Raw genomic sequence first — 26,036 nt, 5'->3', positions numbered from 1 at the left:
GATTCCGGGGTAATTCCCCGCCAGGGTATCCGGTCTGATGCCGCAGGGCAGTCTGAGTTGTGTCCTGACACTTTTAAACGCAGCTGCCCATCCCCCCTCCCTCCACACTTCCAGGTCCTTGCCAGCACCGCTCTGTCTCCGGGGCTGGAGCCTGGTTCTTGCTAACCAAGGTCAGAGCGGGGGGGGGGGGGGATTGCGCAAGCTTCTATTCTGATCTTCAGCCACTCGGTCAATGATTGATCGGCCCTGCCTCGCGTCGTGCGCGCTGGCAGACGGAAAGGAGCAGGGCTTCCAAGTTGCTCAGCTGACGCCGTGCCACGAGCACTGGATACGCAGCTGTGAAACCAGTGTCAGAAACCCGTCCCCTTTTTGTAGTCTTTTTGCTGACTGGGAGTCTAGAGGGTTGATTGTTGGTTTATCCTGCACTGGGCAGTCCGAGTCCAGAGTAGCCTAGGAGCCACTAGAGAGGCCACCCCGAGCGAGCAGCTTGCGTGAAGGATCACTGGGGTTGGGCGCATTGAAAGACGGGTGGGGATGTGAGGGTGCCGGGGAGGTGGGGAAACGAATAAGGCGACCGCTTGGCTGCGTGCAGCCAGGACCTACTGCATGACTGGAATCTGTCCCATGGTACAATAATGTTACATTTGGTGTCTCCTGCTTCTCCCTCTCCCTTCTCTGCTCGTATTTTTTCCCCAAGGCCGTGCAGAAGTGTGCTAGAGGTTTTCAGGAGCCCTGAATATTGGTGCCGAACCTGCTGGTGATTTGGGAAGGTTGCATGCCCGATGTACTGCGGCTGGGAGGTGTTTTAGACCAGGGGGGTGATCAACTTCGATCCCCAAGAGCCACAAACATGTCTGATTTTTCACATATCCACGATGACTAGACATGAGAGAGATTTGCATGCGCACTGCCTGCGTTATGTGCAAATCTATCTCGTGGATATCCTGAAATCCTGCCCTATTTGTGGCTCTTGGGGACCAGGGTTGGTCACCCCTGTTCTAGTCTCTCGGGCACAGAATAATCTTAACCCACAACACTGAAATTGTCGGTACAGGAGAAGTACCATTGCCTTCAAAATTTAAAATAAAAATCATGTTTTGTTTTGGGGTCTCAAACATATTGATAAATTCCTGTTGTCTAGTTTTGATGGAAAAAAAAAAATTGGTGAAAGGCCAATGAAGAAAGCAGCCATCTTTGTTTTTCTAGATCCCTGAGCTCCCATGACGCTTTGCAGGAGCTATCACTTACTTGGAGTTAGAGGAACTACAGGATGGGGGCAAGGAGTGGAGGGGAGACCACTGTGAGCGTTACTAATTGCTTTTGTGCTGAAAATGGTCTTTAAAAAGCTAAAATTACAGACTGTGTGCAGTAGGGGCTGCTTACTGAGAGTTTCCTAGCGTGTAGCCAGATGGACTCAGGACCAATGCCAGCAGATGGAGACGGAGTCAGGTTTCAAAGCTGACGTCACCCTATACATACCTCTGCAGTGACCTCAGCCCTCCAGTATTTTCTCAGTCTCCAGCTCGTGGTGGACGTACCTCTCCCTACGGGGATTGCTTTACTTTTTGGAAGGAGAAATTCTACATTTTAAACTGAAAAACATTTGAGCCCCACTCTCCTGCAGCGATACCTAAAGGTTCCTCCCCCAGTTGAGAATTCCTGAGGTGATTTCCGAGATCCCTCAGAGATGTGCCTTGATCCAGTAACCAGTTCCCGGCGTGGACTTTGCTGCTCAAGCAGCTGAAAGGCAGCGGGTGCAGGAAGCCAAGCGTGGCAGTGATGGCCAAAGCCCTCTCCCCTTGCAGCAGGAGACCGTCTCTGTACTCGGCCAGTAAGCGCTGAACCCAGGTAAGTTTAAAAAAAAAAAAAAAATTTACCGATCCAGAGATGATTGGAGGGATTTCTAGTAGATTTTCTCCGGTCGCCATACCGACGTCATTCCTGCTCCCGTGGGGTAAGGGGAATTGGGCCTCTGAGCGGGTTGAGCAACTCCCGGTGGGCTAGGCTCTGCTTTAGGCCCACTGCGTGGTCGGCCTCATTGGTGCTATCTTGCACGCGTTTCTGTGAGCGCAGTACGGCCCTACGTAGGTCATCGGAACATGCAGTGCGTTGGCTCTGCGTGCACATAACGTCAGCGCGTACTTACACGCACAACGTCTTACGTGCATACTGGAAAGGCTGAGCGCATGGACCGAACGTGCGCCTCACCACGCCCCGCCTAAGCGCTCTAAATTTGCACTCATATAATTTTTTAAGCGCGAGATGATTGGAACGTACAGTTATTACCACCAATGGCGCCGACAAGAAACCTAAGCATCTTGCTCTCTGCACCGCTTGTCGTATTAGGGCTTCACAGCCTGACCTGAATTCCAACCTGTGTCAGCACTGTGAGGAAGCCCAAGGAGAGTTGGCTTCCTCGGACTCCTCTCATTCAGATGATGGATTAGTCATGGCCTTAACTGGAAGTACTTCCGACCTGAGTACCCCCTTGTCTGGGTCGTCCGAGGGAGAGGTAAACTCAGCAGGACCCACCCCAGTTCCCCTTGGACTAGGCGTGGACCCTGCGGCTTTTTCTTGGGTGGAATTTTTCCAGGGGTTGCAAGCCTTTGTACAGGCGCAGTCTACTTCCTCGCTTGCCCTGTCTGGACAGAACCCCAGCCAGTAAACTCTCCCTCTCCCATTTCTATCAGCAGACCTCGAGGCATGAGTTGCCTGACCAAGGGTATCCATAGGAGGGACCCTGATGGCACAGATGAAGAGGAGAACCCTTCTTCCAAGGGATCTGGAGAAATTTCCCCCCCACCCCCAGGGTTGGAACCGTATCGAATGCTTTTACGGTTCTTTCATAGACACGAATTGCCAGCCGAGATTTCCCAAACCCTGAAGATGCTGGGGGTTTCTGGGGCAGACTCTGATGGAACCAAAGAAGAATCCCATTCTGATTTCCCTGCAGAAAGCCTCTTGCTACTTTCGAGTTCTAGAAGCCATCCAGGAGTTGATTGACCTGGAATGGGATACCCCAGAAGCAAGTTTTAAAGGGGATCGAATGTTAGAGGCTGTATAGCCATTGGATCCAGCGGTGAGAGAATGTTTGCGTTTCTCTAAAGTGGATGCACTAATTTGCACCATCTGTAAGCACACAACTATCCCAGTGGAGGAAGGAGTGGCCTCAAAGGATGTGCACGATAGATGGATGGAGTTCATCCTTCAAAAAGTCTTTCACGCAATAGCAGTGACCTTACAGGTTGCTTCTTGTTGTGCCCTGGTAGCTTGTTTATGCCAACTTCTCTTGCAGGAGGTAGATGATGCCAGGATGAATCCCAGAGCGGCTATGGAACCCACAGATGCCTTTTTAGCAGATAGGGGCTCTGGTTTAATCTGTACTTCAGCCAGAGAAGTAGCCTCGGTAATAGCAGCCAGAAGTCAACTATGGTTGTGGAATTGGTCAACCAATGGAACCTCCAAGGTCAACCTTTCAAAATTGCCCTTTAAAGGATCACTCCTATTTGGAAACAAATTGGAAAAACTGGCCAGTAAATGGGGCAAATCTCCAGTCCCCCTGCTACTGGAAGATAAGAGGAAGCAGCTCCAGCACCCCACATCTAAGAGGGGCCATTTCAGGGGTTCTCAACGTTTCCACCCCTACAGAAACTTGACATTTCAGAGGTCTTGGCCCTTTGGGAGAACTCAGTCCTTTTGTAGTCGGCAACCCAAGAAAGGGACAGGTTTGGGGTTCAGGCTTGTTCTGAACTTCCCAGTGAAAACTGGCTTGACCGATCTTTGGAATGAGGAGATAGGGGGTCGACTCTCTCTCTTTTACCAATGGTGGGTCGAGATCACTTCAGACGAATGGGTACTGGAGGTCATATGAGAAGGATATGCACTGGAATTTTGCAGCACTCCTCGTGATGTATTCATGATGTCTCCTTGCCATTCCCAGCACAAAAAGCAGGCAGTGGCGATTACTCTTTTAAGGCTCCTTAAGATGAAGACTGTAATCCCAGTACGTATGCCTCAGGAAAATACGATATTGTCACACAAGGGTCAAACAACAAACAACCTCTTCATCAGAGTAATGCTAAATATACACAAGAAGAGGACCTATTCGGCACTTAAATTCGTTTATTCGTATATATCATTAACCTGTCTAACATTAAAATCTATCTAACACACTCATCCATCACACATACACTCACGTATAAAATCAATTATTCATCAATAGACATGAAATACACAATGTATATAATAATGTAATTATACAATGTACATTCTCATTTCAATTTTGTTTAATATTCAATAATTTATATAAAGTGCTAATAATCTCTAAAGTGCGGACTTACATCAGGTTGTTTTACAATACCTGCACTTTAGAGATTATTAGCACTTTATATAAATTACCGAATATTAAACAAAATTGTAATGAGAATGTCATTGTATAATTACATTATTATATACATTGTGTATTTCATGTCTATTGATGAATAATTGATTTATACGTGAGTGTATGTGTGATGGATGAGTGTGTTAGATAGATTTTAATGTTAGACAGGTTAATGATATATACGAATAAACGAATTTAAGTGCCGAATAGGTCCTCTTCTTGTGTATATTTAGCATTACTCAGGAAAATACGAGGCATTATTCAATCTATTTCCTCGTACCCAAGAAGGAAGCTTCTTTTCTCTCCATCCTGGATCTCAAAAGTGCCAACCATCACCTACGAGTGAGTAATTTCCTCATGGATACCTTATGCTCCTTAATAATGGCTGTACAACCGGGAATTCCTAACCTCCCTGGATATATCCGAGGCCTACCTACACATTTCAATCTGTTTAAGATCACCAATGCTTCCGACGCTTTGGTACTTGGGCGCCAATATCAGTGCTGGGCACTGCTCTTTGGCCTAGACACTGCCCCCAGAACATTCTCTAAGATTATGGTGGTTGTGGTGGTAGCATTGAGAAGAGAAGGAATCCTGGTACACCCGTACTTGGACAACTGGTTGATCCGGGTCAAGTCCGTGGAAGAGATCCTCCGGATGACCATCAGGGTGACCTCCTTGCTTCAGGAACTCAGTTGGGTAGTAAACCTGGACAAGAGCAGTCTCAAGCCTTCCCAGTCCTTGGAGTATCTGGGAGTCCAGTTCGACACCAGGCTGGACAAGGTCTTTCTCCCGACCACACAGATACGGAAGTTGATGTCCCAGATGCGTCAGTTGATGAACACAATACTCCCAACAGTGTGGCGCTATCTCCAAGTTCTTGGTTTGATGGTGGTAAGTTTGGAAGTAGTGCCATGGGCGAGAGTACACGTGCGCCCACTTCAGCGCTCGCTGCTGTCACCTTGGAACCTGCAGTCTCAAGACTTTGAATCAGTTCCACTTACCGATGGAAGTCTGCTCTCGCCTCCAGTGATGGTTGCAGGAGGCTTATCTGATCAGGATGTGTCTCTGTCCTACCTGAACTGGCTGTTTCTCACAACAGATGCGAGTCTCCAGGGCTGGGGAGCTTAATGTCAGGAACTCAAGGAGGAAAAAGCCTTCTGGAACATCAATCGCCTGGAAGCCCGGGCAGTAAGGCTGGCGTGCTTACAATTCAGCCACAGACTCCAGGGTCCCCGTGATGTTGGACAACATAACGGTAGCCTACATCAACTGCCAGGGAGGAACCAAGAGCCAGCAAGTGTTTCAGGAGATAAACCTCCTTATGGAATGGACAGAAATTCATCTACAGATGATATTGTCCTCCCACATTCAAGCAAAGACAACGTCAGAGCAGACTTTCTAAGCAGGGAGGGACTGGGTCCAGGAGAGTGGGTGTTGTCGGACAAAGCCTTTCAACTGATAATAGATCGTTGGGTCTCCTGTCCATTGACCTGCTGGCTGCATCTCACAACACGAAAGTTCCCCGATTCTTCAGTAGCAGAAGAGATCTGTGGTCCCTGGGAATCAACACCGTTGTTCAGCTCTGGCCGGAAGAAGAGTTACTTTTCACCTTCCCTCCGTGGTCCCTGCTGGGCAGGGTCATTCGCAGAATCGGATACCAAGGGGTTTAATCCTGCTAGTATCTCCAGATTGGCCCAAGCATCGTGGAGGAATTGAGTCTATTCTGTCTTATGGCCTGGGCTTTGAGAGGGCTCACCTGATGAAGCAAGGATATTCAGCGGCGGTAGTCGTCACCTTACTTTGCGCTCGGAAGTTCTCCACGCCCCTAACGTATGTGCGGGTCTGGAGAGTATTTGAAGCCTGGTGCGAGGAGCGCGGTGTCCTCCCTCGGACAGTCAAAATTCAACTTACTTTGGAATTTTTACAGGACTGCTTGAGTAAATGTTTGGCCCTTAACTCCTTGAAGGCACAGGTGGTGGCTCTCTCCTGTTTCAGGGGTGATGAGAGCGGAGCCTCCCTGTCGGCTCACCCAGACATGGTCCGTTTTCTGAAGGGAGTGAAGCACCTGGCCTCCCCTATGGTTGCCAGTTCCCTTATGGAATCTTAATCTAGTATTGGAATATTTTTGGAAGGTCCGACTTTTTGAGCGCTGCGCTTTCTTTCCTCACGTTTATTAACCTTGAAAATGGTTTTCCTGGTGGCTATATGCTCGGCATGTCACATCTCTGAATTGCAGGCATTGTGACGGGTACCATTTCTCCAGATGACTCCAGGAGCATTATAGCTTTGTACCGTTCCATCCCTCTTGCCCACAGTAGTCTCGGAATTTCATTTGAATCAGTCTAATTCATTGCCATCCCTAGATAAACTCAAGGATGTGGAGGAAATTTGGATGTCCGTAGACTTTTGGTTTGGTATTTCTAAGTTTCAGAACTGGTCCGAAAGACGGACTGCCTGTTTGTCCTTCATGATGATGAAAGGAAGCAAGGCGAACCAACTTCGTGGGCTTACCATAGCTCACTGGATTAAGGAGGTGGTCACGGGAACCTATGTGGAGGCAGGAAAGCCATTACCTTCTCAGGTTAAAGCTCATTCCACTAGGGCTCAGGCAGTCTCATGGGCAGAAGTTAGACTGCTGTCCCCCATTGATAGCTGCCGAGCGGCAACGAGGTCCTCCTCGCACATCACCTCCAGGTTCTATCACCTGGACATTCAGGCCCAAGAAGAAGCAGCCTTTGCAAGGGCGGTATTAACTGGACCACGGCCAGCTTCCCGCCCCGATAGGGAATAGCTTTTGTACATCCTATTGGTCCCAAGTCCATCTGGCTACATACTAGGAAATGGAGAAATTACTTACCTGATAATTTAGTTTCCTTAGTGTAGACAGATGGACTCAGCATCCCATCCTCAGCTGCCCAAGAACAGTGCCAAGGATTCACCTGTGGAGTGGTTATTGATTCCAAGAGATTATGGGTAATCCAGTCCCTAGATCAGGGCAACATATTCTTACTGAGGTTCAGTGTTTTACGATTGGTTGAGTACAGTTATGGTTATCTATTTTTAATCATATTTTTACATCGTTTTTTCACTAGTGTGTCCCCAGTGGCTTTTGAAGAGAATACTGGCGGGCTGAGGTCACTGCAGGGGTATGTGTAGAGTGACTTTAGCTTTGAAATCTGACTCCGTCTCCATCTGCTGGCAGGGGAGCTCATAACCCATTGGTCCTGAGTCCATCTCCGTGCACTAAGGAAACGAAATTATCAGGTAAATAATTTACTCCAATCTTTTTGAGGCCATTATCTATGATATCCTCAAATGGAATAGAGCATGGTTTTAGGTGGTGATGAAAACGTGTTAAAATTAACTGAACCACGGCCAGCTTCCCGCCCCGATAGGGAATAGCCTTCTCAGATCCCCCAGACACACACTAGTTTGTCCTTATTCTCTGCCTAAACAATGGACCTGAACGATGGACTCTGGTACTTCTAAGCACATTATGCTTTAACCTGTTTTCTCTATTGTATTATATTTATAATTACTGCCGGCTTTAACCTCTCTTTCCAGCTGATTAAGCTTCCAAGTTCATACCCCTTGTTGAATGTAACGTTGCCTCTTCCACCTCATTTGTTTATTTACTTTAGTTGTCGCTCCAGTTTTTACCCTGTTCGATGTAAACCGATCCGATATGGTTTTACTATGAAGGTCGGTATAGAAAAGTGTTAAATAAATAAAATCAACAAAAAGGGAGAAATTCTGGGGAATAAAGTTACCAGATACGTAAACATATGGAAGAAAAATGCATTTCTGGTACTTTCCCTTTAAGAGTGGAGTTAATGCTTTTTGTATCACTAAGTAATACTTTTAGGCTTGCTGAGGTCCCATCATCAGACAGTGCTGTAATTACATTGGGTTGCAGTGTGGAAAAGTTGGCAGTTAAAAAATCCCCAAAATATTACAATATTATCTTGCCTTTCCATCTGATTCTCAGGGCAGCTCTTTGCCTTATTAGAATTCAGGTACAATAAACCCCTAGTCCCAAAGAGCTTACACTCTTAAGGACATGCCTTGGGCAGTGGGAGAGGGTGAATTGCGTGTCTGTTGGGGGAACTACAGTTCTCAGTCTGCTGCTGTAAGCTCATCTCCCACCTCCACACTGACTGACCTGCTGGCTGGGTTGGGGGTGGGGGATAATTTAGTTTTACACTTTTTTTTTTCCCCCCTCCCTATATGCAGCAGGCTGGCTGTTTCGCAGGGGAGGCCGCCTCTTCCTGCGGCCGGTGGGTCACATTGTGCGTGGATTCTCCTCGGCACCCTCCGCTCGTGTGATGGGAGGAAAGCGAACAGGTTCCCCGAAATAATTTTATTTCCAGATGCGATTTCCGTGCACCTCTGTCGGTTCACCTAAAAGCCTGGATAGGTGTGCACCTGACACAGTGCCAGTTGTATCTAGAAGGCGCCCTCGAGCTATTCCTGGAAGGCCACCTGGCCGGCCTTGGCTTGTACGCTGTCTGCGTTTGTACAGAATGGCTGCCACATTTGCAGACACGGCTCCTGCATCTTCCTTGTGGATATCCTGGAAACCAGGCTGGCTGCTTTGAGGATCACTGCCCCAGCCCCCCTGTGTTTTGTCAAGTTTTGAATAAAATTTGGTCTGGCCCTTCTAAGCCTGCAAGAATTTGAAAAATGCCGTTTGTATCCTCTGAGGCGAGAAGTGCTGGGTTTTGCCAAAAGTTGCTGCAGAAAGCGCTGGGATTTGAGGTGAGCAAATGGCCTCTCAAAACGCTTGGGCATCTCCCTCGGTTTGCTTTTCTGCCTGGGGCTGGAACCCGCAGGCTGGCAAAGTTCCATTGAACAATGGGCTGGATGCAGTGAGGCTGCTTTTGTAACAATGTCCCGGTGCACTCGGAAACAATGTATCGGACCCTAACAACCGGTGACCTGGAAACTGCTCCTGGGTTCCGAACCCCTCCCCGTTTATTTTACTGAGTTGAAATCCCGGGTTGGAGCTGTTCTCCTGCTTAAAACGTGAACAGCTTTGGGTAAGTTTCTGTGCTGCGAAGTGCCACCTCCCCACGGAACAAGGACCCCCGGCTTCCGCCAGTTCCGTGGCCACAATTTCGTGAGCTCTGCCGTGCTTTGTGTCGTCCTTTCCCATTTCTTGTGTTCTCTTTCCTTATTTTTAGCCGTTCTTTCAGCAGGCAAATTGGATTCTTCACAAGGCTGTGATGAAGTGAAGACCCCTTCCCCAGGGGATCACATGTAGAGGGCCCCCCCCCCCCCCCCCGTTAGATCACACATTAAACTTTTGTATACCCGGGAGGCACAGTAAGAGCGCAGACCCGCCTATCGCATTGATGAGGTGAGGGCCTCCTGCCTCATAGGGGCAGGCACTGTGGGCTGATAAGAGGACTGGAATTCCTGTCCAGAACCCAGGAGATCCTCTGCTGAGAGGTGGGCAAGCCCTGCATCCTGCTTTTCTGACACGTTTCTAGTTTTTTTTTGTGTGTTTTTTTTTAATTTTAATTTTTTTATTCTTTAAATGTGACTTGTGTTCAATGAATTCACGTGTTAAGCCTACCCTGGCTTGGTTATTTCAACCACTCACCTTGGGTTTGTCGTTGGCCGACGGTTTCTTCTTCCGTACAGCGCTCTCACGTTCCGTCTGCAAACGTCGCTGGTGCTGTCTTTCCTCTCTGCATTTTTTTTTCATCTTTTTTTTTATTTTTTGAGTAGAAGAATGGCGTCCGTATCTGGCAGCTTGTTCCTTCCATGATGCTGTTTATTGCTCTCTCGCTCTCTGTGCCGGGTGCAGCCCACAGGCGGCGGTGATGTCTGGATTGGTGGCAGCTGCGGAGAGAGGTGCCAAAGGTTGGGCACTTGGGGTAGGACTCGACAGAGGCTTCCCATTTTAGAATCCTGGCTGGTGATGGCCTGTGTCGCTGGGCGCACCATCTGCGATTGTAAAAGGAGAAGCTCAGATGTACATTTCCTAGTGTGTAGCCAGATGGACTCGGGACCAATGGGTTATGCTCTCCTGCCAGCAGATGGAGACGGAATAATGCTGTAAAGCTGATACCACGGTACGTATACTCCTGCCATGACCTCAGCCCTCCAGCATTTTCCGTCTCCAGCAGATATTTTTGGAAGGAGAAATTCTTCATTTTAAACTGGAGAAAATTGAGCCCCGCTCTTCCTGTATCGTGCGCTTTTTTTAAGTTGTGCGCGTAGGAACGTGCCTGATGTTACGCACATAGCGCGTGCGCAGAGCTGACGCACTGCTCGCATAGACATCCTAAGGAGGGGGAGGTAGGGCACGCACAGAAAACACGCACAAGATGGCGCCTCTGTGGCCTACCTACCACGCGGTGTGCTGGCCTAGCCCACTAGAGGCTGCTCAACCCTCCCAATTCCCCTTACCCCAACGGGAGTAGGAATGACGTCAGTACGGTGCGCCGAGCATGGAGACCGGGGGGGGGAGAGAGTCCTACCGAAAATCCCTCTGTCTCTGAATCGGCAGGTAATCTTCCCTTTTTTTTTTTTTTTTAAACTTACCTGGGCTCAGCTCTTACCGGCTGAGTACAGAGACGGTCTCTGGCTGCGGGGGGAGAGGGCTTTAGTAGTCAACTTCCTGCACCCGCTGCCTTTCAATGGCCTAAGCTTCAAAGTCCACGCCAGGAACCGGCTACCGGACCAAGGCACACCTCTGAAGGATCTCTGAAATTGCCTCAGGAATTCTCAAGTGAGGGAGAGCGGGGCTCAATTTTCTCCAATTTAAAATGTAGAATTTCTCCTTCCCAAAAGTACAATCCCAATAGGGAGAGGTATGTCTGTCTCTTCTGGAGACGGAGAATACTGGAGGACTGAGGTCTCTGCACGGGTGTATGTACTGTGACATCAGATTTATTGCCTTGCTCAGTCTCCATCTGCTGGCAGGGAAGCATAACACATTGGTCCTGAATCCATCTGTCTACACTTAGGAAAATGAAATTATCAGGTAAGTAATTTCTCCATTCTGACAAAGGATAAGGACTTCAGGCTCATTTAGTCTGGTACAAAAGCCATAGATCTTGATTTGATCTCTTTCCGATCACATCTTCAGCTAAGGATCACCTTTCCTTATCTCAGATTTTGGTTTCGTTTTTTTGAGAGCTGTTGCAGTTGTTGACTCCACTGGGAGGAGCTCTGTTCCATGCATGTGCTCTTGCTTTCCGGGAAGGATAGTATTTTTCTGATCTTCCTTCTGAGACTTGCTCTGGAACATTCTGTCCCCTGAAAAGGCTCTGCTCCTTGTGCATTATTCGTTTCTTTTGAGGTATTTGAATGTCCCTGTCCCATCTTTCTTCTCTTCTCCAGGTAATACGTATTTGGGTCCTTAATTCTCCTCCCACGAGGCTTTTGGTCCAGAGCCTGCATCATTTCGGTAGCCTTGTCCGCATTCTTTTGGGGGGGCGCGGCCTCCAGAACTGGACAAGATATTCCAGAAGAGCTCTCGGCAGCCGCCTGTACCGAGGCATTATCACTCCCCAGCTCCCCGCTGCCTCAGGCCACCGCCTTATCACACCTTTCCCTAGCTTAAGATCATCGGACCCTATTGCCCCCCCCCCCCCCAAGGTCATCTTCTCTCTTGGCACTTCCTTGCCTTTCTGCACCCCAAACTCTTGATTCTTTCGCCCTTTAATTGAATCCCTGCCGCCAAACACGTGCCCACTCCTCAAGCTAACTTGGATCACTCGCCGTTCTCTTTGCTGCCTCGGAGGTGTCCGCGCTATTACTGACCTGTGTGCCATCTACAAAAAAAGTCCAGCGTCCCCTCTGCAGTATCGCTCGTGGATCGACAGCGGATTTAAATAAAATCAGACCGTTAAACTGTAGTTTGGCAATGATACTTTGACGAAGGCATGCACCAAGATGGAAGATTTTAGGACTGCTGAGGTGCCTTCCTCAGACATTTAGTAGCAGGGAAAAAAAATGTATCCTAACTTGATCATAAAAAATGTAGCAGGATAGGAAGCACGCAGTGTCGTCTCTTCGTATTATCCCCTCCTCCCCCCACTCGGTGATTGCCCTCAATTTTGGAGGGAGAGGGAAAGGGGTTTCCAGGTTTGGAAGGTCTGGAGTCAGAACGCCAGGGTCACTTGACCGTATCTGCTGTTCCGCTGCTGACTTGATCAGTTTCCATCCTGTGGGTTGGGGGAAACTTTCCAGCAGGGCAGAGCAGATCTCTGACGTAGCTCTTAAAGCAACCATACTAACAACTGCTTTACACAATTCCGTGGTAGTGAGAACAAACATCCTCTTATGTTGTTTTTGTTTTTAATTCCTGAGAAGATACTGGGGCTTAAAGTTTTTAAATGCTCCTCTTCTTCTTTAACTGCTCCCTACCCTTACAGATCTAAATAAATGGGGGTGCCGCTGTGCTGATCATCATCAGTTCCCTGTACATACCCAGAGCAGTCCTGTTGGGGTCCTCATCAGATTCTCCGCCTGAAATTCCCTTCTTCCCTACTCCTTCCCATTCAGAAATTACATGTAAAGCATGAACATAACCAGGCCTGGTGTGGATATAAAGATGCCTTAAGTGCATGCAACTGCACTTGTGGTCTTTAATTCCCCAGAATGTGTGCAAAATATTTTTTTCACTAAAGAAGCAAACGGATGTTTTCAGCGACTCAGATAGCACCGCTGCTTTTGAAGAAGGGGAGGATGGAGGCTCTTATACAGCATGGGCCTTTGCCTTAAGTCGCCTCCCCACTCCCCGCTTCATCTTTTGCAGCTGGTGTGTGAATACTTGGGTTAAAGCACCTCATGCCCTTCCCGTCGCATCTTGTCTCTGTACTGGTTTGAGGTTTACATAGGAGATAAAGCCAAATGACAGAATTCTCTTCCACCAAGCTCCAGGACCAGATCAGAGATCCTGAGTGGTGCTTTCAGCCTGGCAGGACAGCGGAGGAGCAGCTGGAGGCCTTGGTGCTCTTTTTTTGATAGACAAATTGCTAACCACTAAATTAAGATGGTTATCTTTATCCTTTATCCCTCCCTATTGCTTAAGCCTGAAGCGGTTAACAATTTCCAAAAAAAAAAAAAAAATGGCTACAGTACATCAAAGACGTTTTATGGCTATTAATCACAATTAATTACATTGGTAAAACAAAGTGAGGTTAGCTTGTTCGAATTTTGTTTGTACAAGGTAAAAACTAGCAAAAATATAGTGTAAAACATAATAAAACTAACAATGTAACAAAATCATAATGCAGCAGTTTAAACAAAATAGCAAAAACAACCAAGACAAATTTTAAATGAAAGACAAAATAGGTAAAACAATGTAGTGCAATAAAATAGAGCAAAATCTCATTAAAAAAAAAAGAAAAGTGAAAGTAAAACGAAGTAGAATTCAGATGAGGGAAGACTTGTAAGAACGGGTGAGAATTAAGTGCCTTCCTGAATTTCAAGAACTTTTTCTCAAGGCGAATGTTAAGCGATAAAGAGTTCCAAAGGCACGGGGCTAAATAAGAAGCAAGTTTCTCCTGAACTCTCAAGAGGAATGTTTCTAATAGAGGGTAACACCAAAAGCTCTGGCTGTGAAGACCACAGTGGACGAGGAGGTGAATAGGGGGAGATTACAGAAGTGCCCCACGCAAGGCTTTTAAAAGTATATAGTAAAAAATTAATTTTGTGTGAACTCTTCCCTCTGCACCCTTATTCCTCTCCCCACCTGCTGCCGCCTTTCCTCCGTTCTCTCTCCCCTCTCCCTCTGGTATTGCTCATCCTGGCACTGCCTTTCTACCTCTCCTCTCCTTCTCTCTCCTTCCCTCTTTCTCTCTCCCTCCCTCCCTCGTACTGCTGCTTTTTTTTTTTTTTCTTCTCATCTCTCCCCGGTTGGCTGCAGTTGTCTTTGGCTTCCCATCCTCTGTATATTATTTGCAGAGGGTTTGTCAGCTCAGAAAAGTGAGACTTTGATTGTGTAACACAGTTTATACAAGGTTCCTCGGAGGCCCAGCACGTGCCCAGCTGAGCCTCTGGCACAGGGACTGCTGGAGCTCAGAGAATCTGGTTCTGACGTCCCGCCGTCTCTCTTTCCGTCCCCAGGTCCCGTTCCTGGTGCTGCAGGGCGAGGCGGTGGAGTACCTGGGACGGGCCAGTGACGCAGTAATCGCGATCTCCAACTACCGGCTTCACATCAAGTTCAAGGATTCCGTCGTCAACGTGAGTGCATCGCTTTTCCCTCCCAGTCCCTCCGGTCTCGGCGGTAGCTCCGGGCCGCGTCCTGACAACCCGGGGAGCGAAGGCTGCGGTTTGTGACTTCAGGACAGTGCGTGAAGTGTAACGTAGCCTTCCGTCATCTGGATGTGTGGCATCGCTTGGAATGTCCCCAAAAAAAATGTGATTAAAGCATGAGCACGGAGTCCTTACAGGAGGATAAGAGAAAAGCGGGTTCCAGGTCACAGAGAGGGGGGAGGGGGGGACGGGACGAAGCGGATGGTTCAGGGCAATCCCTGTAGTTCTCTGAAGTCACTTTCAGTGACCTCCCATCGTGGCTCTTAGTGGGCAAAATCCAAGACTCCTGTGTTGGCCCCATTTGCTCGTGGCGATGCCGTTCATAGAGAGAGATCCCTGTGGCACCGTACTTGGTGAGAACCGCCCATGGGCTCCTGGGTGCAGGCGGGGAGACTCTCATGGCTCTTTGGGGGGGGGGGGGGTGTGGCAGGGACTCCTGATGGTTCAGGCTTCCTTCCTTCCTTTTTGATTCTCTCCTATGCTACTGTTCCAGGGCTCGGACAGTGCCGTGTCAGTGAGTATGCAGCATTGCACCGGCTCTGCTCTGCCTGAGGTTTCTAACGTGTGACTTGTTTATTTTGGTCTGCCGACCTAGTCCTAACCAGGCTTGTGAGCTTTCATTGCATTCCATTGCTGTGATCGGTGCACATAACTCATTTGGTACTTTTTTTTTTCTCATGTCAGAAAGCATAGTTGGGGGGAGGGGGAGGGGGTTTAGTGGAGAGCAGGACGTTGTATCCCTTACCCTACCAGCCCCCTGCTGGACAAAGATGTTATGGGGCCTTCTGGAGCGCTATACTCCGAGGCAGCTTTTGGGGAGATGGGAAAGAAAGGAGATGCCAGAGGTTGGATGACCGCTCTCTATGACATTAGCTGCTTCCTTAAGGGCAGACACAGATTTTACAGGTCTGGCAAGATCTTTCAGAACCCCCAACACTGGCCTTGCAAGTCTGACAGGCTGTGATGCTGTGTGTCGGGGAGACTGTGTACCCCTTATAGCAGTGATTCTCAACCGGTGTGTCGCGTCTCCCGGTGTCCCACTGCCCCGTTGTGTTTTCCTTCTCCCTTTTTCCAGCCCCCGCACAGGCCAGTCGGAAGCCTCCTTCATTCTGCCTGCCAGTGGGAGTAGGAAGAAGGGAGGAAGCCTTTGATTGGCCGGTGAGGCAGGAAGAAGGGAAATAGCATACGCCGGGGGTTGGGAGGAGTGATAGTGTCTAAGCGAGGTTGCCACGGGAGCCCATCCCTGTGGCGGCGAAAAAAGAAATCCCGCCGGAGTAAAGCTGTGGCAGAACTGGAGCCCATCCCAGCAGTGGTTTTTGGTGAGAGTTTGTGTCTGTGGGTGTGAATTGGTGCCTGGGTGAGAGCTTGTGTGAATGGGTGCGAGAGCATTTGTGTGTGATTGAGAGAGAGACTGGTTAGGAAGATGACTGGTGTGAGAGACAGAGTCTGGTCATGGGGTGGGCTCTAAGGAAGAGGACTGTGAGGACAGAGCTTCAGCAGCCCTTGCTGCTTCTGGTGAGTGCTATTGACCTAGAAGGGAAAGGAGTAGGAGAGTTGCTGGAGAGGGTAAGTAAAGGTGGCTTTTTAAATGTATTTTTCTTGATTGACTGCCATTTTAATTATTGGGTATTATGCGATGTCTGATGTTTTGAAACATTTTATTGATATTTGGCCATGTTTTAATAATAGTTTTTATGAGTTTTTAATTGTTGGATAGTATTCTGTTCAGCAGCTGTTTTGTAACATTTTTAGTATAGCTTTACAATTATTTCTGTGTGGGGCTCTATAGCAGCTTGGCTTATTCTGTTTTCCCAATAGGAAATGTATTAGTGTTTAGGGCCTGGTTTAATAGTTGTATTTCTTAGATAGGATTGTTACTGTTTGAGTGTGTTCCATAATACAGGTGTAACTTTGTGCGGGTTAGTTTGTGTGCATTATTGCAAATCCTGAGAGTCTGTTAGGTGCTATATTTCTCTTTCCATTTCTCCAGGTTTGCATTGCATGCAGAGTGGCTTTTTTTGTTTTCCATTCCAGTTTCTGTCTCCATATTTATAATTTGTGGTTTTGCTGTACTTGGTGAAGGTAGGTTCTCTGTGTGTTCCCGAGGTGAGGTATTTTACTAGTATGTAGGCATTTGTATCAATCTTATTTGTTGTGTTTTCTCAATAGGATATGCATTAGTGGTAAATTATTGTCTTTTCATAAGGAAGGCTATTGTGCCTGGTAGTAAAGGGAGTTTGTTTTGCTTTTACTGAGATGTCATCAGAACCAGAATATCTTTTTTGTATGGCGAGTTGTACAGGGTAATGCCCTAGATCTGCTCTGCACTCATTGCTGGGGGTTGCGGGGATTCCTGTGGATGCAGTGTGCATGTTTACATTTAGTCCCATGATGGTCACATGTTCAGTGTGTCACGCATGTAAGAACCATCTGTCAGGTGAGTCCCGGCCAAAAAAAGGTTGAGAACCACTGCCTTATAGTGCTGTGCCTGGGAGGTGTTGCACGGATCTCCTAGTGCCGGCACTATGCCTAGCAAGACATCCCGTGTGTGAAAACCACAAACGCACATCCAGACCTTCTGGCATGGTCATGTAGAAGGACACAGTTGTACCCCATGCACTTGTCCCAGGGTGGGTAGTTAATGAAGTTAGCTTTTGTTGTAGTGTCTCCAGTGATTGTTGGGCATGGGGGGGCAGGATGTCTGTGCATGCATATTGGGGGGATGCGTGTGTGCTGCGCATCTTTGGGTTTAGGGGGTGTCTATCTTTGGGGGGGGGGGGGAGAGGGGGGTATGTAGATGTGCCTCTGTGCATGTTGGGTGGTGAATGAGTTGAATGCAAGCGGGAGAGTCTGTGTATGGATGTTGGGATGGTTTGTGGGTTTCGGTCAGTGCAGTGTGTATCTTGAGGTCCCTGTTGGGGTGGGTGTGTATGGGTGTTGTCGTGAGCCTGTGCCCACGTTGGGGGGGGGGGGTGTATACACACACGTATGACTCTGGTTTTTCACGGTTGCTGCCCTTTCCACAGGTGCCTCTGAGAATGATCGAGGCGGTGGAGAGCAGGGACATGTTCCAGCTTCAGATCATCTGTAAAGATTCGAAGGTCATCAGGTACGTGCGTTGCGTTGTTTCCTGTAGCGCCAGGTAGCATGCAGTGAAGAGGAGAGGCCAGTGCTTGTGTCTTGGGGGGGGGGGGGGTGGGGGGGGAAGGTTTCATGCGGATGTGGTGACTAAAATGGCCATAAAGGTGTTTTCCGCTAGTCCTGTTTCTGGAAAATTGTTTCTGCTTTTAAAAATTTTTTTTTATTATGCTGCATGCTTCAATAAAGAATTGGCTGAAGCCAGTCTTGCTGGACATGAGGGTTAGAGAAAGAAAGGGGAACTCTAGCGTGCTGGGGAGGAGGGAGGGGGTGCAGGGAAGGGGAGATGGTGGATTTCTATCTGTTACAGGGGGAAGAGGTTTAAGTAGCTATGTGTATGGGACAAACTGAGTCTCTCCTGGCTTTGCCCCATTGCATGCCGGGACGTGTAATCCTGCTTTTCTTTTGGAATTCAATAGAAAAATGAGCACTACATCTCCCTGCATGCAGTGGGGTAACGTCAGCACTTGTCCCCTTTCTCACCTAGCTGCTGAAGTCGGTGTCTGTGTGTGTGTCTCCTTGCACTTGCCTGCAGGTGCCACTTTTCCACGTTTAAGCAATGCCAGGAGTGGCTGAAGCGGCTGAGCCGGGCCACCATGTGCCCAGGGAAGCAGGAAGACCTTTTTGCCTTTGCCTATCATGCCTGGTGCCTGGGAGTGTGTGCCGATGAGGAAGATCAACACGCACATCTGTGCCGTCCAGGTTAGTACGACCCGGACCAGAGACCCTTTGATAGTGATTTCACACCAGCACTTACCTTTGTACAGAACAACGTAATCGCCTTGTAGACCTTGATTTCTGCACAGCGACTCTTTAAAATCCTGCGCATGCATGCATGAACTTCGATTTCCGAGCAGCCACTTGCCCCTTGTTCACATCCACCTTGAGCAAAATCAGCTCTTCTACCTCCAACAACGGTTTTTTTATACAGCTGGTGTTTACTTGTATTATCGTTCATATAACTCGTATTTCACGGTCTGTCAAAACTGGTCAAGATGCCTCCCGTAGCAGAATTTGATTTCTCATTGGGAAATGGCCATCCAGCACGGAGGATGGGGTGGTTTGAATACGTAATGTGGGGCAGATAAGGAGGGCCATAAATCCTATCCAGACTGCCCTGTGTACTTCCTGTTACGGTTCCATAAAAACCCCAGTTCATTTTCGGTTTTCCCATCATATCTTTGACTGGGGATTCTCTGTGCTTATCCCAGGCTTTCTGGATTTATTGCTGGGTTTTATTTTTTCCTTCCCCTGCCTGGGGAGGCTGTTCCATACATTCATCACCCTGTTTGTGAAGAATCTTCTTTCTGTTGACGCTTGTACTACACGTTTAGCTCCCTGCTGACTGTAACCACGCTGGTGACCACAAGGAGGCGCTGTGTGCCGCCATGCTTCTGCACTTTGCAACGCGTGTACGTACGCCATTGCGACGTCGTGAGACTGGTGGGAGGAAGAGGGGTTCCTAGACGTGAGCGGGTAGGAGGAGCAAAAGGGAAGGCATGCTGGGGGGTGGAGGGGAGATGAGTGCTGGGGGTTGTCATCCTAGCTCCACAGATGTTTTTGCTGCATCAGTACCAGCTGTCATGTGCTGCTCCCGACTCTCTCGTCTCCTGTGAGCTGCACGGGGTGGAGCCGCGCATCCCTTTTAAAGAGGCACAGGCTTGGGTTCTGGTCTTGCCTTCTGCAAGGCTTCCCCCCTCCCTGGTCTCCCACTTCCAGCCACCTGCATTACAAAAGAACGGCAGCCGTACCCTGAGGTGCATTTCCGGAGCCTGCGTGCCTGTCTCTGTGCCTCCTTAAAATGCAACCTTCGGTCTGATAGAGCAGGAAGGAAAATGAACATGGGGGGAGGGGGGGTGGGGAGACTGCTTTTGAGACTCCCTCAGCCTGAGACCGCTGCGAGACACCCCCCCCCCTCACTGCTTTAGCCTGAGAGAGAGAGAGAAGCAGGCAGTGTGAGAACAACAGTGGGGAAAGAGATTTTGACTCCTGACCCGCTCCTTCTTCATTTTGTTGGTCTGGTATTGCCAGCAATTTGCAAGTAGATGATGTAGGCTTTTTTTTTTTTTTTTTGGTGCTCTGCCAAAAAGCATTGCCACCCTGTTTTCTAGAATGTCCTTTCCCCTGTAAAATGTTTTGCTTCTTGTGCATTTATTCCTTAAAGAGGACAGAGGCATTCAGTCGCATGTCCCCATCTTTCCTCTCCTCTAAGATATGCGTGCCTGCTGCTTAACTCTCACCTGGTAGGGCTTTTGGTGCAGACCTGTGCTATTTTTTGGGGGGGGGGGGGGGGGGGGGGGGGGGGGGGGGGGGGGGGGGGGGGGGAGTCCTCTGGACTGCCCCCAGCCTGCCTATATCCTTTTGGTCGTGCAGACTCCAGAACTGGACACGGTATCCCAGGTGAGGTTTCACCAGCGCCCTGCATTGAAGACATTACCACGGCTGCTGCCTCTCTATTAGTTATGCCTCTTTGTTCACCCCCGTATCCTTTTTTTGGCTCTGTTGCACTGTTTTGCCACCTCGAAATCACTCCAGCATCCCCCTCCCATCTTGGTGCACCTCAGTATCTGCCCCACTTATTTTGCACTGAGTCTCTTAGCTGCCGAGCACTCGTCCACGCCTCGAGCTCCCTTAGATCGCTCCTCATTGTGCCTGTTTCCTCCCAAGTTGTCCAATCTGTTACAGATTTTAATAGCAGCTGCTGAAAGAGAAATCTTTTTCCTTCCAACCAACCCCCTCTGCAATATCGCTTGAACAGAGCTGGCCCCAGGACCGACCTCTGAGGCAATCCACGTATCACTTTCCTCTCCTCGGAGTGGACTCCATTTACCGTCACTCGGCCAGTTTCTAACCCTGTCGACCGCATGGGGGGGGTCCAAACAGGCTGCTCAGTTTATTTACGAGCCTCTTGTATGACAGAGTGCCAGACACTTCACTGCGATCCAAATATATCACATCCAGTACTCTCCCTCTCTGTCTTTGCTGCCTTGGACCCTGTATCCCTTTTGGGTAAGGAGGGCCATGGATCTCTCTAAGTGCCTGCATGTAATTGGCTCTGAGTGCCTGAAGGGTGGAATATAAAAAACAAAAAAAAAAAGCAAATAGAAAGAAATAGATACTTCTGTTTTTGCACCAATGTAATTATAACACAGGACATGTGAAGGTTCCCTGTACATACCAGGTCAGTCCAGACTCCTGGGTTTTGCATTCCTGCCAGTAGATGGGGACAGAGAGAGTTTTCACAGACACTGTACATAACCCAGCGTGCCACCTGCAGGCCCTCAGTATTTCTCTTGTCTCCAGCAGATGATAGATGGTGCAAAACCTGTAGTTTTGGTGTTTAAAAAAAAAAAAAAAAGAAAAGGAGTGAGCCTTCCTCCCAGGAGGTTGCCAGGTCCTGGGAGGAAGATTGTCCATGGGGGTGCAGATCTGGTGGTCCAGATCCCTCCCCTTCACAAGGCTGCTGAGGTGGCTTGAGGCTCCTTGAAGCAACTTGGAAACAGCTGGGGTCACACTGGCAGCTCTGCCTTGCAGTCTAATGCAGGAAAGAATACTTTTTCTTTTTTTGTCGTGGTGTAAAGTTTGTATATAAAAAAAAAAATAGATAAAAGACGCTTAGGCTCAGAGGTTTTCCTGCTTGTGGCTGTTGTTTTTAGCCGTAGCTTTGTCTCAGAGGCAGAGTTGAGCGGGGCTTGTGGGCGGCTGATTCTGAGGGGATTTCCCACGGCAGCGTAAACATGCAGCACGGCGAGAGGCTTGCTAAGCTGCGCCTGCGGGTTGTCTTTATCGTGGCTTAATCAGGCTGGGCTGTGTGCGGGCGGCAAAGGGTCTTCATTTGGGTCTGCCTTGGCTGCAAAGCTGGAACAGGGACAGACTGCCCGCTGCTCGGCCGCCTCGGGATTCGCAGCATGCCGGGGCCTCTCCTCCCGTTAGCGTGGGAACGGCAGCCATTTTGGATTCTTAGGCAGTTTTTGTCGACGAAAGGGGAGAGGGATTCCTCCCTGAGGTTGTCCCTGGTGTGTGTTTCGGGCTCTGAAGGGGAGGATTTCCCTGCTGACCCTATTTCTGAGGCTCTTAGCCTTTTTCCACAGATTTTATTCTGTTGATGCTTGAGGCCTATTTAGCTCAACAGCTGTCTAAGGAGGGGCGCTCTCATTCCAGATCCGGCCTTCAGAACATCCATGGCTCAAGCTGGGACAGGTGAAGATAGAGCGTCCCTCAGTCATCCAGCAGAGTTGGGGACGCAGGTGACGATTCCGAAGATTCTGATACCTCTTCGGTAGCGACAGGAAATACCCAGGGGGGGGCCGATCCGGATCTGGGCCAGTATCTAGAGGAAGTCCCTGTGACTGAGGGGTATGACCCCAGGGTGGTCAGTCTTTTTCATAGAGAGGAATTGTGGCCATTAATTCCGCAGGTCCTGCAGGAGCTCGGAATTAGGTCGCTCAGGAGGACTCTGATTTGGAAGGAGCGGATTCTGTCCTGGATGGCCTTGAAGGATCCAGCGAACGCCTTCCCTTATCACAAGTCGGTGAAAAAGTTAGTAGATCAAAATGGGATACTCCTGAGGCCAGCTTGAGTTGAGAGGACTATGGAAAAGCTTAATCCATTGCCTGAGCAGATGTTGGAGCTTCTGGCGCTTCCTAAGGTTGATGCTTCCATGTCTGCGGTCACCAAGAAGACAACTATTCTGGTAGCTGGGTCCGTTGCTTTATGGGATATCCAAGATTGGAAGTTGGAGGTTCACCTCGAGAATTGTTGTTTCGGCTTTGAGCTTAAGAGCAGCAATTTGTAGCAGTTTTATACAGAGGGCATGCCTGCACTGGGTCCTGCAATTACAGGAGATGCAGCTTGAGTAGGGCGAGGAGGTACAGAAGGCTGAGCCCTTGAAGATAGCTGTGGCTTACAGAGCTGATGCATTGTACGACCTGGTCAGAACGTCGTCTAGAATTATGATGTCTGCCATGTCAGCTAGGAGATTGTGGTTGCGCAGCTGTTCGGATGTGTGGTCTTTCTTCAAGGGGAAGCTCTTGTTTTGGTGAGGACCTGGAACAGATGACGAAGCACCTGGGGAGTTCAAGGTGCACAGGTTGCCGGAAGACCAGCCTAAGGGAAAGAGATTCTTTCAGGCTCTGTTCCGTTTGGGATAATTGACTATTTCACCCGGCAAGAGGTTATTCGTGACCTCTGAGGCAAGCTGTCCCAGGGTTCAGTCCTGGGGGCAGTCCGAGGAGGTCTGAGGCCTTCCTGGGACAATGCAGGGGGAAACACCGATGGTGCAAAATCCTTGCAATGAGGCGAGGATGGTCCATTCCTCCATTCTAGCCATAAGAGAGGAGGGTTTGGTCAAGGGTCTGGCTTTCAACTGTCTTAAGGTTTAGGTGGCGGCTCTCAGTTGTCTACAAGGCAAAGTAGAGGGTTATTCTCTATCGTCCCATCTGGATGTTGTTCATTTTCTACGAGGGGCAAAGAATTTGCATCCTCCGTTAAGGAGAGTTTGTCTGCCCATCTTGTGCTCAGAGGTTTGCGCGAGACTCCATTCGAGCCACTTCAGAGAGCAACTCTTAAGGACTTGACCCTTAATGTGCTTTTCCTGGTATCTATTTGTTCAGCTAGGAGGATATTGGAACTTCAAGCTTTGTCTTGCAGGGATCCTTTTTTACAGATCTCAGTCAGGGGTGCCGTTATGTACGGTACCGCTTTTTCTGCCGAAGGTGGTATCGGCATTTCATATCAATCAGACAGTGGAGCTTCGAGCTTTTCCAGAGTTCGACTCTTCCATACCTCACGCAAGGGAGCTAAGACTCTTGGATGTGCAGTGAGCCTTGTTGAGGTATCTGAAGGTGACTAATAACTTTAGAAGATCGGATCACCTGTTTGTTCGTGGAGTGGTATGAAGAGAGGTTGTCAAGCCTCTAAGGCTAGTGTTGCACATTGGCTTAAGGAGGCTGTTGGTTTGACTTACCATAGCCAAGGACGTAGATTCAGTTGACTTTGTGGGATGAAGCTCAGCAGGTTTCTCCACAGGGGATTTGCAGGGCAGCAACATGGAAGCTTTTGCACACTTTTGTCAGGCACTATCGTTTGGACATCAGGGCTCCGACTTCCATGGCATTTGGCGAGAGTGTTCCTCAAGCGGGACTCTCCAGGTCCCACCCTAAGTAGGGAGCTTAGGTACATCTCAGGAGTCTGGACTGATCTGGATATGTACAGGAAAATGAAAATGTGCTAATTTTCATTCCTATAGTATCACAGATCGGTCCAGAACCCTCCCATCTGGGGGAGAGGAGAGTCATCCACTTGTTCTGTTATTGGGCGTATCCAGCAGGATTGTTAGTGGGAATGCACGCTCTTGGTTTTACTTTGGTTTCTGGGAGGAAGTTTATAAATGAATTGTTAGGAGTATTTTTTTTTTTTTTTTGTTCTTGGCTTGGATACAGGTCAGTACTGGGCTATGTACAGTGTCTGTGACAAAGTTTTGTCGCCGTCTGCTGGCAGGGATCAGTCTGGTCTGATCTGTGGTACTACAGGAACAAAAATTAGCAGGTAAGAACCAATTTTCCTATAAAGTCGAATTGGCCCATTCAGTCTGCCCAGTTGAGATTCTCCCAGTTTGGGTAGATGAGCATACAAACTTTCAAGCTTCAACCAGTGCCAGCTTCCCCCATGTCTTTTTACCTGACCTCTCAACTCTCTTCTTACTTTCCTGCTTGCCATGTTTGTCCCAGCCGTGTCCAGATTCTGTGAGTGCTGGTCTGCTGTGTCCAGACAGATGAGGTCTCCATCTCTGCTGCAGTGCCTCTCGCTCTGGGGCCGCCCTTATCTCCATTGGAATCGGCTTTCTTTTCTGCTCTGCCTCTTCATCTCCGCGTAATGCCCCCTCTCTCTCTCTCTCTCTCTTGCGCTCTTCCAGGGGACCACGTGACGTTTCGCTTTGAGATGGAATTGGTGAGGATGGGATTTGACCTGCAGAATGCCTGGAGGGCATCCGATATCAACAGCAGCTACAAGTGAGTAAATCTTCTCTCTTATACAGTGACGGGAGTAAGGGAAGGCGTGCGGTATTTAGGGACGTGTCAGCCCGGAGTGAGATGGGGGCAGGGGGAGAGAGAGAGGAAGGGATGTGCCAGCCCTGGGGGGAGAGAACAAAGTGGTACGTTAGTCTGGGGAGAGCAGGGGAGGTGAGGGGGAGAGAGCAAGAGATGTGCCAGCCAGGGAGCGTCATACGGAGGAGAGCAGGCAGGGGATTTGCTCTCACATTTTGTAGCATGCCAAGTGGGACAGTGTAAAGTTTCCTGATCACGGTTTTAAAACAGAACAGCAAGCTTAAACTTTACACTACTTTGATTGGCATTTTTTTTTTTTTTTGCATGTTTTGATTTCTGATTGGAACTTGCAGATTCACCCACGTTAGTGCACATTCAGGTTTTTAATTTCCATCTTATTTCCGCTTGGTTGATAAGTATTTTAAAATAAAATAAGATACCGAGTATCTCTTGCTCCATAAAAGTGTGACTTGAAAGAACTGCCCGTGCATTTTGATCCCCTCGCCACTCTAACGACGACAGGTCCTGGGCGCAGGAGACGCGGCACTTCCGGAAAGTGCGGTGTCTGTGGGTAACCTGGAACTCGGTGACGGTGGTTGCAGGTCTCCTGCACGCGGGGATGCTGTGGATTCTGCCGCTCTGGGGGCAGTTCTGTGCCAAGGGCAATGATAGCGAATGACCGACCGGATTCTGGTCTCGGGCCCCTTTGGGCTTGTCCGTGCCAGCCAGAGGCGGTGCCGAGTGTCAGCATGTTTCCTGTTATAATTAGATCCGAGGGCGACCTTTTGTTTCCGACGAGTCAGTAAGGGGGGAGGTGTCTGCGGTCAGCGAGGAGGAGGCTGCCCCACTTTTTTTGCTCAAGGGCTGATGAGTGCCTTCATCCGGCACCCGCTGGGAGTGAAACTAAGCACAATCCGGAAATTGCAGATGCGCGTCCGGCTCCACGGCTGGAATCCAGGGGCCAGACCGCTTTCACTTTCAGATAAATACACTCGGATATAGGAGTGCTCGGAGCTTTGGTCATGAGCTCGTTATTATCTGCAGAAATAAGATGGAAAAAAAAACCCTGAATGTGCACTAGCGCGGGTGAATCTGCAAGTTCCAATCAGAAATCAAAACATGCAAAAAAAAAACAAAAAAAAAACCAGCAAAACTTTACTATTAAGAGGCATGCGTTCTATTGTACAAACACC

General features: G+C 48.8%; 1 protein-coding gene across 3 annotated transcripts in view; it reads left to right on the top strand.

The window, feature by feature from the left end:
* Nucleotides 1-26,036, top strand: part of MTMR4 (myotubularin related protein 4) — a 50,044-nt gene that overhangs the window by 565 nt on the left and 23,443 nt on the right. Inside the window, exons 2-6 of one of the 3 annotated variants that reach the window (XM_029612839.1) lie at nt 14,471-14,587; nt 15,153-15,173; nt 17,686-17,768; nt 18,333-18,499; nt 24,711-24,807. In XM_029612839.1, the coding sequence (XP_029468699.1) occupies nt 17,698-17,768; nt 18,333-18,499; nt 24,711-24,807 (335 nt within the window). In that variant the 5' untranslated portion in view covers nt 14,471-14,587; nt 15,153-15,173; nt 17,686-17,697. Of the gene's footprint in view, nt 1-14,470; nt 14,588-15,152; nt 15,174-17,685; nt 17,769-18,284; nt 18,500-24,710; nt 24,808-26,036 lie in introns of all 3 variants that reach the window. The other 2 variants (XM_029612838.1, XM_029612841.1) reach the window with 2 other exon arrangements.

This window comes from Rhinatrema bivittatum, chromosome 8 (genome assembly GCF_901001135.1).
Source record: "Rhinatrema bivittatum chromosome 8, aRhiBiv1.1, whole genome shotgun sequence".
NCBI lineage: Eukaryota > Metazoa > Chordata > Amphibia > Gymnophiona > Rhinatrematidae > Rhinatrema > Rhinatrema bivittatum.
This window is presented reverse-complemented; position numbering and strand designations above follow the sequence as displayed.